The sequence below is a fragment of the Sphaeramia orbicularis genome, chromosome 3 (genome assembly GCF_902148855.1).
Source record: "Sphaeramia orbicularis chromosome 3, fSphaOr1.1, whole genome shotgun sequence".
Taxonomy (NCBI): Eukaryota; Metazoa; Chordata; class Actinopteri; order Kurtiformes; family Apogonidae; genus Sphaeramia; species Sphaeramia orbicularis.
This window is the reverse complement of record NC_043959.1, coordinates 46,213,401-46,225,020: the sequence shown is the minus strand read 5'-3', so window position 1 is coordinate 46,225,020 and position 11,620 is coordinate 46,213,401. Positions and strand designations below refer to the sequence as shown.

The following is an 11,620-nucleotide window of genomic DNA, read 5'->3' as shown; positions in this document are numbered from 1 at the left end:
TGCCTTTATGGACAACGAATATGTGGTTGTGCAATGTTTGTGCCTTTTTGTATATTGAATGTTTGAATAAAGCATTTTGGAAAAAAAAAAAAAAAAAAAAAACTTGCTCCCAGCTACACAATTTAGAATTTGTTGTAAATTTCTCCATCTTATTTGAAAAATTTCATATACATAAAAATAAATATACTAAAACACACTCAAATTTTAAAATCTTCCTATTGGAATTTGAAAATTATATTAAATCTTTAGAATTTATATATAATAAAAAAAAAAGCTCTAACACCCTGGCTATTTATAAACAATTCTTTAATATTGACTGAACTCTTTGTTGCATTTATTTATTTATATTTGTCAGATTTGTTATTTTTATTTATTTATTTACTTTTTTTTATAATATTGTTTGGATATTATATTTTGCATCTTTAAAGCTATACATTATTTTCTTAAACTTATATGTTCAAATGCTTTTTCCTTTTTGACATCTTGTTGATTGTTCAAATTTTTGTACTGTATACTCAAATATTCTCAATAAAGTTAGAAAAAAAAGAAGATGACGTTAAAAAAAAAAAAAAAGAGTTGTCCCCAGCTCCAACCTTCACTTGCAGGTCACACAGCTTAATGTTTAGACACATTATAGGAAGAAAAAAAACAACAACACCCAACCCCTACGTCAAAGATCATGGACTAATGCAGCTGCTTAGACCACCTCTAGGTCTGTTGTTTTTAGGTCAAAATGAACACATTCTCAACACATTTCTCATTCTCTTCTCTTCAGATACACCAAATATGAGCACAGCCTTAAAATGGAATCAAATGACATTTTGTTTCTGTTTTCATATTTTATCTTGTTTTATTTAATTGTTTTTTTTATGCTTTTATTGTGCTTTTAGTCTTCTGTACTTCACTTTGGTCCACTGTGGTTGTTTTAAACTGCATTATAAATAAAGTTGGAAATAGGTTCTGAAGGTTAAAAATCACTATTTAGTGTGACCCCTGACCCCATGACAAGAAGCAGCAGTTACATGAGCTGAATGAAACATCACATAGTTAATGCAGTACAGAAGGGTTAAAGCAATGGTTCCCAACCTTTTTTAGCTTGTGACCCCATTTTAACATCACAAATTTCTGGCAACCACAGACATTCAAAACGGAGACTTTTTTTTTTTTTCTTCTAAAATTAATTTGTTTTTGATCATGTAATAGTTTGCTATACTATGTTGCAAATAAATGTTCATTTTAAATGACATTTAGGCTATATAATATATTGGCTAAAATTTGCTTAGAGGTCTTATTTATGTCTTTGTGCATAAGAAATCAATAAGTGAATCCCCAAAGGAACTTTGTGTTGGTAAATGCAAGTTCTGCAAATTTACAGGATTTCAGTTCTGTTGCAACATGTTGATGGTCATATGAACTATGTTTTCAGGTCAAAAATGTCCAATTTCATCACAATTAATGCTATATTTTCATGTCACAAATGGCCAAGTTATATTTTAACTGAATTTACCTGAAAAACAAATATTCTATAATTTTAGATTCCCCAGTTTTTCTTACAAGATTATATACTACATGTCACATATTTTATTTTTACAGGTTGCAATATGGAGTATGGTGCTGATCCATCCTGCTTATGTTACGCCAATACATAAATTAAGAATGTCACACATCACTTTTTAAATCAACAGTTTTCTAATAATAAGCATTTTTATAAAGAAATAACAATTCTATATTGTTATTTACTCTTTAGTATGATGATAAACTATACAATAAATAATTATGATACTAGTTTTTGCATAGGGATCATTTCTGGAAACGGTGACATGGCTGCCAAGCATCAGTTTGCCGAGCACTCTCCGAGTGCTTTTCATGTTATGTATTGTGATTATCTCTCTCAACTCACAAGTTATTTTTTATTAATACGTTTTTATTTTTATCAATTACTACAAATTGAATTCCAGGTGACCCCATGTGGGATCCCAACCCCAAGGCTGAAAAACATTGGGTTAAAGACGTAGGAAGGTCAGATTAAATAGTACCTCTTTGGTTTGGAGACGTAATCTTTCCCCTTAAATGTTGTTTTTAATGCTGTATATTCTTCCCATATATCCAGATTGTATCTTAATACAGAAATTGAGAGATGCATATGTGTGGTCATTATAACTAAACCGACAAACTTAGGACCTTTGTACAGTACTGTATATTTTCCGTATTTCTCCATGTCATTCTAACCAGCTGATAGACTCAAAGATTTACACCTTAACATTTTCTTTACATATACATAAACTCAAATTATTCATTACACAAATACTTAATGTTAGTCTGATAGCATAGCCTAAGTCTTTTCTCTTTTTTTTTTTACAGGACATGCCCAATGACGCAAAATGATGAGGCAGTGTTAGAAGAGTAAATTTATAGATATCACAATTTCGCCAAAAAACTAGTCTTTGGCCATTGTGCTATAAGGCTAACATTACAATAAAATATTAGTAACGATCCGGGCAACTTAATCAGAGACAACATATTAAAGTTTGTCCTTCTTTGAGCAACTAGTCTGATGTAAATATTGTAAAACATCAATAACTATGACTATCATATAGCTATGAATCATAATCCAGGGAAAATTTTATTAAAATATTTCAGTTGAATTACAGTATTGGCATTACTAATCTGAATTAAGAGAATAATATAACACTTTTAAACAAGAAAAGCACTTGGAGAGCGCAGACCTCCGCCAAGACAGATTTGCCCCCAGCGCAACCTACCCCCCCCCATCACCACCAAAATTTAATCATTTCTTCCTTGTGCCAGTATTTACATCTCCTGAAAATTTCATGAAAGTCCATCCATAACTTTTTGAGTTATCTTGCTAACAAACAAACAAACATGCACGCACGCAAACACACAAAGTGATCACAGTACCTCCTGGGGGAGGTAATGAAGGCTCTCTCCAATTCAAAAGAGTCTACCTAAAAATGAAACACCAGTTCACACAATGAAGAGGTAATATTCATTATCATGTTAACAGTTTTTATTTCCATTTCTATAATACACAATGACCGTAAGAGGAAGAGGTCTTCCAAAATGCACAGACTGAGGTAATGTGAACAATTGATAAATACAGAAATATAGGTATTCTGGTATGTTTGAGTTGGTCTGCTTTCATCTTCAAGTATGTATTATGGTCCTCCTGGTCTTTTACTTTTTCCACTGCTTGTTTTCGTAGTCCCACTTGGCTGAAAAACCCTCCACTGGGTTGATTCTCATGTCCAGCATCCTCTGCAGCTCCTTCTCTTTATACTCAGCTTCAAATGTGTGAGGGACTGGTCCATACACTGTAAAAAGACATTTGCGATTTAAGTAATGAACTCAATTCAACAAGTATCAACTCGTGCAAAACTGAGAATTGTAGAATTTTATTTAAATAAACAAGAGACAGTGAAAATTTGTGATATTTATAATCACACAGTTCATTAAAGTATTCACAACACTTACCATACTTCCTCTGCCAAAGCACAACCAGGCCAGTGAAACCAAGAAAGAACAACACTCCTCCGACAACAGACTTCCACTCCGCTGATCCCTTGTTCATCTCAGCAAAGCTCTGGTGGAAGCTGATGCGGTATACTTATCATTGGAAACACACAAATTACAGTGATTAGCATTTTAAGAGATAATTCAGGAAAGACCTCAATTCAACCAACACATAAAAACATTAGAATATGTTCAGAACAGAGTGCAGTGGGTTTAAGCCTTACATGCAAGCTTCTCCTCATGTGAGAGTGCAGCCCAGGAGCCCTTCTCCTTCTCCTTCAGGGACTTCTGCTCCGCACTCAGGTTTTGTACATAGCAGATATCAGGGAGGGGGTTCTCCCGCCTGTCAAAGTAGGCAGGGAGAGTGTACTCCTCCACCTTAGCAACACCTACATAAGACAGGAGAGAATGTCTCATTAACACAGAATAGCCTCACCCATCCAAACATTCTCTAAAATGTTTCTAAATATCAAGTGTATTCTAAGACAGAATAATTTTTGTTTCTCTTTGTAAAACTAGTGGTAATCAAGTAGACAGAAATTACTACACTAACTTTTGATAGCATCTCAATGCAGTTTGTCATTTTCATCACACTTGAAAGCTTTGTTCACTTTCTACTATGTTAAGCATGTTGCTTCAATGTTCTGTCCGGTATTCTCTAGGTATTTACTAATTCTATTGCAAATGTCAGTGTGTTGGCTGTAAATCCAAAAAACTGAATGACTTTTTTGACTCTTGAAATATTAACATATTGTCACTGAAAACCCTGTTTATGGTCTTGGGACTGTCTAATTTGTCTTGACACTGTCACATATGGCATAAATAATGTGTCAGATAGTACTGAGACAGAAATGTCCTAGAAAATACCAGGAAGGAGGAAGCAGGTTTGTGCAACATCATGTGTACTGTTTATATACTGATATATATATATATATATATATATATATATATATGTATATATATATATACACATACATATATATATATATATATATATATATATATATATATATATATATATATATATATTATTTTTTTTAACCACATAAGCACTCTTTTACCGAAACTTATATGGTATTTATCCAATGTAAAAATATACACAGTGATGTCCATCTGACAGTTAAGATTCTAATAAGAATACACCTGCATTGTAGTACATTAACAAATGTTTAGTCTTTATCTCTGTCGATGACTTGCATATGTACACAACTGAGCAATAAATTGACTGGGTCAATCATTATCTCTATAGGCAAAAATAGAAAACACTTCTTGACGCTTCGTGTGACACATACCATGCCCTCCACGTACACAGACAGATGTAGAAATGGCACGTTTGCCAATGAGGCTAAGGGCTCTGGAGGCCAGCATTCTGTATCAAATAAAATAATATTAAGAGAAATTAGCAAACTCATGAAAGAGCACAGCATATAAAATAAATAAACAAATAAGACATTGGCATATTTGATTTTATAAAATATGTATTTTAGTTTAAAAGTGACAATGTATATAGTTTCTTCTGGAGGTTACGAACGGCAAAACAAGTCAAGATTTGACATTTATCAAATATATTTTAATGGTGGACTTGATAAAGAACAGGCTACTCATAAAGCTAACTTACAAACTGTCTATAGAATACAAAACTTTCGAAATTTGAAAGGCTAAACATTAAAACCAAACAACACCGACATATCTTGTATTTATGTGATAAATTTGAGCGAACATTTTACGCGACCAACCTAACAACACCGATTAGCATTACGGTGTTATTACACCGTTAGCTAAGCTAATGTTAGCATTAGCTGAACACACAAGGTCAAAGTGCTCAGGATAAGATGGAATACAGACTTTACTTTCACTGAGACACAAACGTATGACTTATTAGACCAGCTCTTAATTGCACTGTAATTACATATATAATTCGGCAGACAATGGTGAGATTCAATATCTGCGAAAGAATGTTTCCTTGACGTCTCCGATGCTAGTGGAAATAGACAGCTAGTTAGCAGGTAAGATACCCAGATCCGTCCTGGCAAAGTCGCTTAAATACTATAACATATTTTTACAAACAATAGACTTTTCTAAGAGCCAATGTCATGTTGAAAACCTTGATGCCACTATTACACGAACACTTTGGAATGTAATGCATTCATACATAGATAGAAAGATGCTGTTGATGTAAATACGACCTACTTTACCTTCTTTGCTCCCGTCCGCCGTTGATCTAAAAGAAAGTGTGATGGTGACCGGAAATACGTAAATTACTGTCGGCCCAGCCCCACGTATTTTACGATAGTTTCCGTTAATTTGCGGCACCACCGGTGCAGCAGAGTCGAGTGGAAGGTGGAAGTGAGATTAGCTTGTTAAGCTCGGTTCTGTGTTAGTAAGTAATATCGTTTAAAAGACAGTTGTGTTTTTTGTCGATTGTACATGTGTGCTTTAGGAGGCACAGTGTCAACTACAAAATCTGGCAGTAAGTTCACTGCTGGGGTAGATATCTACTTTTCTCCGGACTTCACATGTAATGTTAGCTAACGGTAGGATTCACATTGCACTACCTCTATAACGAGTAGCTATCCAACTTCGCTGAGGGTCTATCTTTCTTCCGATTCATCTGGTCCTCGCATAAACATGCCGATTCAGCTGACAAGTCAGGCTTATTGTAAAATGCTCTTACATGCTGCCAAGTATCCTCACTGCGCCGTGAACGGATTGCTAGTAGCAGAAAAGACGAAAGATAAAAAGAAAGACAGCCACAGTGAACCAGTTTTATGTGTGGACTGTGTACCCTTGTTCCACGGTACTCTTGCTCTGGCACCAATGTTAGAAGTAGCTTTAACACTGGTAAGTATGTAATGCAGTCTACTTCTACATAATCTCTGCTATGAATATATTTGTTATGATGTAAGGATGTGTTTTTGTTGAAACTGTTTCTAATACAGGTGTTGACATTGTGACTGAAACTATGTTTTACATTCCAGTGACAGCAACGAAAAGGGGCATCTTGAAGATCTGCTGCTTGTTAGATAATGTTTAACCCAAAAAATATGCATTTACCTATCTAAAACTTTTTTTTTCTAAATTACAAATGTTACTCACTAATAAGTAGTAAATCCTCCATGTTTTCCTGTGTTTATAGGATTGTGAGCTAAATATTTTGAGTAATAACAGCCAAGACACTGTACTTATCAACATAATAGATGATGAATGAAAGGTGTGTCAGCATCTAAAGTGACCTCAAGCATTTAGCATCCACAAAAGAATTTAACAGTAAAAAATGTAATGTTTGTAAAGGAAGTATTCATTATTAAGGTGTTGTAATAGCAGGGATTTTTTTTTCATCTTGACTGTTCTTCCTTGTCCTTTTCTTGTTTCTCAGATCGATACCTGGTGCAAAGAAAATAATTATGTCATTGCTGGATATTATCAAGCCAATGAACGCACAAAGGATTCCAGGTACTAGCATCGCAATTTACTCTTAACTAGATTCATAAGAAATGCTATGATGGCCACAGATACACCCCACTAGACCCCAGTCTTATAAATGCAATGTTTTCACTTCTCTCTTTTGCAGACTCAACCAAGTTGCAGAAAAAGTGGCTGCCAGGATTTCTGAGAACTTCAGTGAATCAGCAATTGTCATGGTACTAGTAAATCATTTTAGGATAGAGTAAATGGACTTTGCTTTTTACATGTTTTTACCATTTACCCCAAACTGTGCATATAAGCCTGTCTTCTTTCTGTGATTTTATTTTTTTTGTCCTGCAGATCTTGCTACTTTTTTGTAATCAGGCATATTTTAAGATCATATAGTGTAATATAAAGAGAATATAAAACTATAAATGGGCTTAGCAGTCTTTAAAACATCAGCAGGTTTTGAAGACAATTATCTAAATGCATGAAGACTTACAGGTGAATCAGAGCTGCCACATAATTGTTTTATTTTCTGCTTTTTTTCCTTAGGTGGACAGCAGTAGATTAACAATGAGCTGCTTTGAACCCATCGTTCTTATCTATGATCATCATGAAAACAAGTGGAAAAGCAGAGAGGTTACTGTGTAAGTTTGGGAAGAGCTATCTTTAACATCTTTACTCTATGTGAGCATCTTAACGTAAGCCTTTGGCACATAAACTCTCCTAGCTCCTCTCCACCTAATTAGCTCTGGGTCTTTAATTGGTTTTGTTAAGGATTCTTAGAAGTTTGGTGTCATATAGTGAACCATCCCAGGTTTCCGGAGGTTTTAAGCCTAACTATTCTAATCCGAATGTACCATTAACAAGACAGACGATGCACAACACACCAAAATATGGTCTTACCCCATCTAGAGTAGTTTGTCTTTTTTCAATCTTTTTGTTATTTCTGTGTTTTGTTCAAGTGAACAGACCTGTTAACATCTTGTGTAACATTCTAGTTTTTCTTTAACTCAGTATGTGACTAAATTAACACCCCGCAATGAGTGTTGATTTAGCAGAAGTTATTGCACATTGTTTTCTTTGATTCTTCAAGGGAAAGGTCAAGGGAAAACTTAGTTTTTTGTTTGGCCGGTGATCATCAATTTATTTTTTTTGTTAAAATACTTGGAATGGTTCAGTATCAGGTTTGTGAAAACGGAAACATTTTGTACACTTGTACATTTTGTTGATACATTTTAGAAGATTATTGCCTAACCCAACTTTTTGTTTTCTAGTGACTCTTTTGAGGACTGGTCTGAAGCACAGAAGATCACATCTGCTCTGTTAGAGAACAGATGTTATGAAAACCTGATTGACTTTGACAATCACTTGGATGATCTAAGGAATGACTGGACCAACCCTGTGATTAACAAATCTGTCTTAGATTTGTGCTAAGACCCTTTGTCTGGAGCTCCATGGACGAATATACAAATATTCTTGCCATTTCAGCATGCAGGATGCTACTTGTCATGCAATACAGGAGTACAAAATGCCGAACAGTCTTTGTTCCACAAAAATCTCTTGCTTTCATGAGAACATGTGGAGCACTGAGGTTTTAGGCCAAAATCTCTAAAGGGCAAGCACCATACTTGCACTGTTAGTGTGTGATCACCTTTTTAAAAGGTGATGATAAGCTGAGGAAGGCAGGTGTGAGTTTGAATGCAACTTTAATGCTTTCATTTTCTGGCAACGGTTTGTGTTTTCATAGTTGTGTGCATAAAGCTAAACTTTAGACGATTTGATCTATTTTCTCTTTATTTTCAGCCAGTAGCCATACATATAATAAATAAATAAAGATTTAAAGGGTAAAAAAAATAATTGATTGTACTGCTGATATAAGATATTAATATATGTTCTTAATTACTTTTCTGATTAGCCCTAGATAACTCAATAAGCGCTGAGGCTAAATTCACACATTCTCTAGATCAGGGGTATTCAAATCCGGTCCTCGACGGCCAGTATCCTGCATGTGTTAGATATTTCCCTCTTCCATTACACCTGGAAGCCATTACATCATTATCAGGCTTCTGCAGAGCTTGATGATGAGCTGATCATTAATTGAACCAGGGATGCTGGAAGAGGAAAACATCTAAAACATTGCATGATACCAGCCCTCGAGGACTGGATTTGAATACCCATGCTCTAGATCATAAGTCTGTTGGTATTTGAAGAGGGTTCACTGAAATACTGTTGTGAAGAAGACAACCACAGTGATCCATAGGTTCTGGATCATTGGAATATGTGTCAAATGCCAAATGATATTCATCTGCAAATGCATGAGCAGTAACAGAAATAACCAACCCAGCAGTTGACCATTACATCATTATTGGTCAAACAAGCCTTTCTGGATTCCCGTCCTTTGGTTACTCTACCCCGTCCTCTGGTTATCTTGGATGACAGGATGAATGTTTTGACTACTGCTCTGGAGGATTTGTTCAGGTATCCACTCTGAGGATCATCGTAATGTGTAAATTTAGTTTCCAGTGTAATATGTATTTTGAAAATAGGTAATAGTATTTATTTGAACTAAATTGACTATTTTAAAGCCTCTTATTTAATAACACTTAAAAACCTAAAGTAAGGATAAAGAACTGCCTTTTTATTAGGGGTTATAATTAAACAATAAGATAATGAAATATTTGTGAGGGCATGACATTTTCTACAGCAATTTTTCTGAACTGAATGTACAATGAAACCAACTTCTTTGAAATAATCATCTTTGTCTGACTCATTTTATGCCATTTAACTGCTTATTTTTGTGTCTCATCCACTGCCTGACAATTCAGAAAACATTTTTTCTTTTTTTTTTAAATTATCTTTTATCAATCATACAAGCAGTCATGGTTTGCAGGTATAGCACAAGGGTGTAGTAGCTCAAGAGCTGTTTATGGGTATTTGTATCCCTTCCATGTCCTCATACAATTCCATAAAACTGAATAAAATTCAAATGATGTGAGGGAAAAGGAAGCAGAATGAAAAAGCAATTGAATAATATTTAAGTAAAGAAAATCTGTAATTAGAAGAAATAGCACACCATTGACATTAACCTCTGAAGATAATGAAAAAAATCTACATGAAATAATACTAGCTCATAAATACCAAGTACAAAAACAGGCTAATTGGAGTCTGTAGTGTTTAGAAAATATCTGTTTTTAATTGTAATGTTGCAGTCATACTTTCCATAAGCCTCTTTATCCTTCTATTGATTCATTGTGAGAGGTTGAGAGGCCAAGAGATTGAGATCATCTTCTTTGTGATTAATGATGTGGGGTAGTTTTGTACCGATTTACCTTATTTGGTAACATTGCCTTTGTTGGTGCAATCCTGTGATGGCATTGTTATCTGGTCAGAACAGGTGTAATGAAGAATAAAATTCAGATTAACTTTCAGTTTCATTGTAAGATTCAAAATCAAAAACTCTATTTAACAAATAGTGTTGATTTAGATACACAAGACTGGCAGTAGATTAAGATATGATTATAGCTGACAGTTCAGCTTTTTATGTCTGTGCAAAACTGTGCTGTTGTGAAAGCCAAGTTGGAGTTACTGAATACACCCATAACTTTTACCATATGAACAGGAAAATGACCACATCTGAGTTAGACCACACCCACCCAGCATTTTTTGTGGTTATCATTTCCTGTTGTGTATTCGCAAGGAAGTGGTGATTTTGTAATCCAAAGTTAAAGATGTGAAGAATCAAGCAAGATTTGTCAAGTTTTCCTTCAAGGATATTTTCTCTGTGTCTCAGTGCTGATTTTGAATACTTTATTCTGTGTCAGTGTTTCATTTCATATGCCTGTGACATAATGTCAGGATGTTTTGGTGGGCTTTCAGCATATCCCAAAATGTCTCATCTATTCCAGGGGTGTCAAACTCATTTTAGTTCAGGGGCCACATACAGATCATTGTGATCTGAAGAAGGTTGGACCAGTAAAATAATAACTTTTAGAATAACATAACTTTTCTCTGTTTTAGAGAGAAAAAGGTAAAATTCCATTATGAAATGTTTATATCTACAAACTATCCTTTAAAAACTGTGAACAGGAACAACCATGAACAACCTAAAATTTATTTACGAAAAATAAGTGCAATTTTAACAATATGATGCCTCAGCTTCTCATTTACACGTGCATTAAAACTTACAGCGCACAGTGGATCTACAAAGGCATAAAACATTTAGTAACAGGCATAATATAGTTAAAATTGCAATTACTTCTCTTAAAACATTTCAGATTGTTCATATTTGTTCAGGTTATTCACATTTTTTTGCAATAGGACAATTTGCAAATGTAAATATTTTCATGTAATTTTACCTTTACTCAAAGCAAAGAGAAACATTTGAAGTTGTCATTATTTCTAGGTTACTGTGATGGTATTTTACCTGCCTGACCCATTTGAGATTGAATTGAAATTGGGCTGTATGTGGCCCCTGAATTAAAAATCATGTTGACACCCTTTACTGTTTATGTCTTCGGTGTTATTTTTGCATTTCATAAATTTATCTCAAGGGCTAGTTTTAGCCTATTCATAACAGGTAGTACTATACACACACTTGATTTCAGCTGATGTTTACACATAAATGATAAAAATATATATATATAATTCACAATTTTAATGCACAGTTTTATGAAAATGC

The 11,620-nt window shown here is 34.3% G+C and overlaps 2 protein-coding genes across 4 annotated transcripts; one reads left to right on the top strand and one right to left on the bottom strand.

Annotated features, from left to right (window-relative positions):
* Positions 1-3,010: 3,010 nt before the first annotated feature.
* On the bottom strand, positions 3,011-5,796 carry cox4i1 (cytochrome c oxidase subunit 4I1). 3 transcript variants are annotated; one of them, XM_030126210.1, is made up of 5 exons: positions 5,727-5,796; positions 4,824-4,900; positions 3,756-3,920; positions 3,493-3,624; positions 3,011-3,332 (listed from the first exon to the last, which is right to left on the bottom strand). In XM_030126210.1, the coding sequence occupies exons 2-5, from the start codon at positions 4,897-4,899 to the stop codon at positions 3,196-3,198; spliced, it is 510 nt and encodes a 169-aa protein (XP_029982070.1). In that variant the 5' UTR covers position 4,900; positions 5,727-5,796; the 3' UTR covers positions 3,011-3,195. The 3 variants fall into 3 exon arrangements, with proteins under 3 accessions (XP_029982070.1, XP_029982079.1, XP_029982061.1); XM_030126219.1 differs by having other exon boundaries at positions 5,722-5,745; XM_030126201.1 differs by lacking the exon at positions 5,727-5,796 and adding an exon at positions 5,604-5,641.
* A 42-nt stretch (positions 5,797-5,838) lies between these two features.
* emc8 (ER membrane protein complex subunit 8) lies at positions 5,839-8,796 on the top strand. Its single transcript, XM_030126189.1, has 5 exons — positions 5,839-6,372; positions 6,908-6,984; positions 7,103-7,172; positions 7,492-7,586; positions 8,217-8,796. Exons 1-5 carry the CDS (start codon positions 6,160-6,162, stop codon positions 8,374-8,376), a joined length of 615 nt encoding a protein of 204 aa, XP_029982049.1. The 5' UTR covers positions 5,839-6,159; the 3' UTR covers positions 8,377-8,796.
* The last annotated feature ends 2,824 nt before the right edge of the window (positions 8,797-11,620 follow it).

What these genes read in the sequence shown, in the direction of transcription:
- cox4i1 (XM_030126201.1), bottom strand. Translation starts at nt 5,626, where the DNA reads ATGACATTGGCTCTTAGAAAAGT. An exon ending in ACATGAGGAGAAGCTTGCAT is followed by an intron (nt 3,625 to 3,755) that starts GTAAGGCTTAAA and finishes TCCAATGATAAG; the next exon opens with TATACCGCATCAGCTTCCAC. An exon ending in GCTTTGGCAGAGGAAGTATG is followed by an intron (nt 3,333 to 3,492) that starts GTAAGTGTTGTG and finishes GTCTTTTTACAG; the next exon opens with TGTATGGACCAGTCCCTCAC.
- emc8 (XM_030126189.1), top strand. Translation starts at nt 6,160, where the DNA reads ATGCCGATTCAGCTGACAAGTCAGGCTTATTGTAAAATGCTCTTACAT. An exon ending in GAACGCACAAAGGATTCCAG is followed by an intron (nt 6,985 to 7,102) that starts GTACTAGCATCG and finishes TCTCTTTTGCAG; the next exon opens with ACTCAACCAAGTTGCAGAAA. An exon ending in GTGAATCAGCAATTGTCATG is followed by an intron (nt 7,173 to 7,491) that starts GTACTAGTAAAT and finishes TTTTTTCCTTAG; the next exon opens with GTGGACAGCAGTAGATTAAC.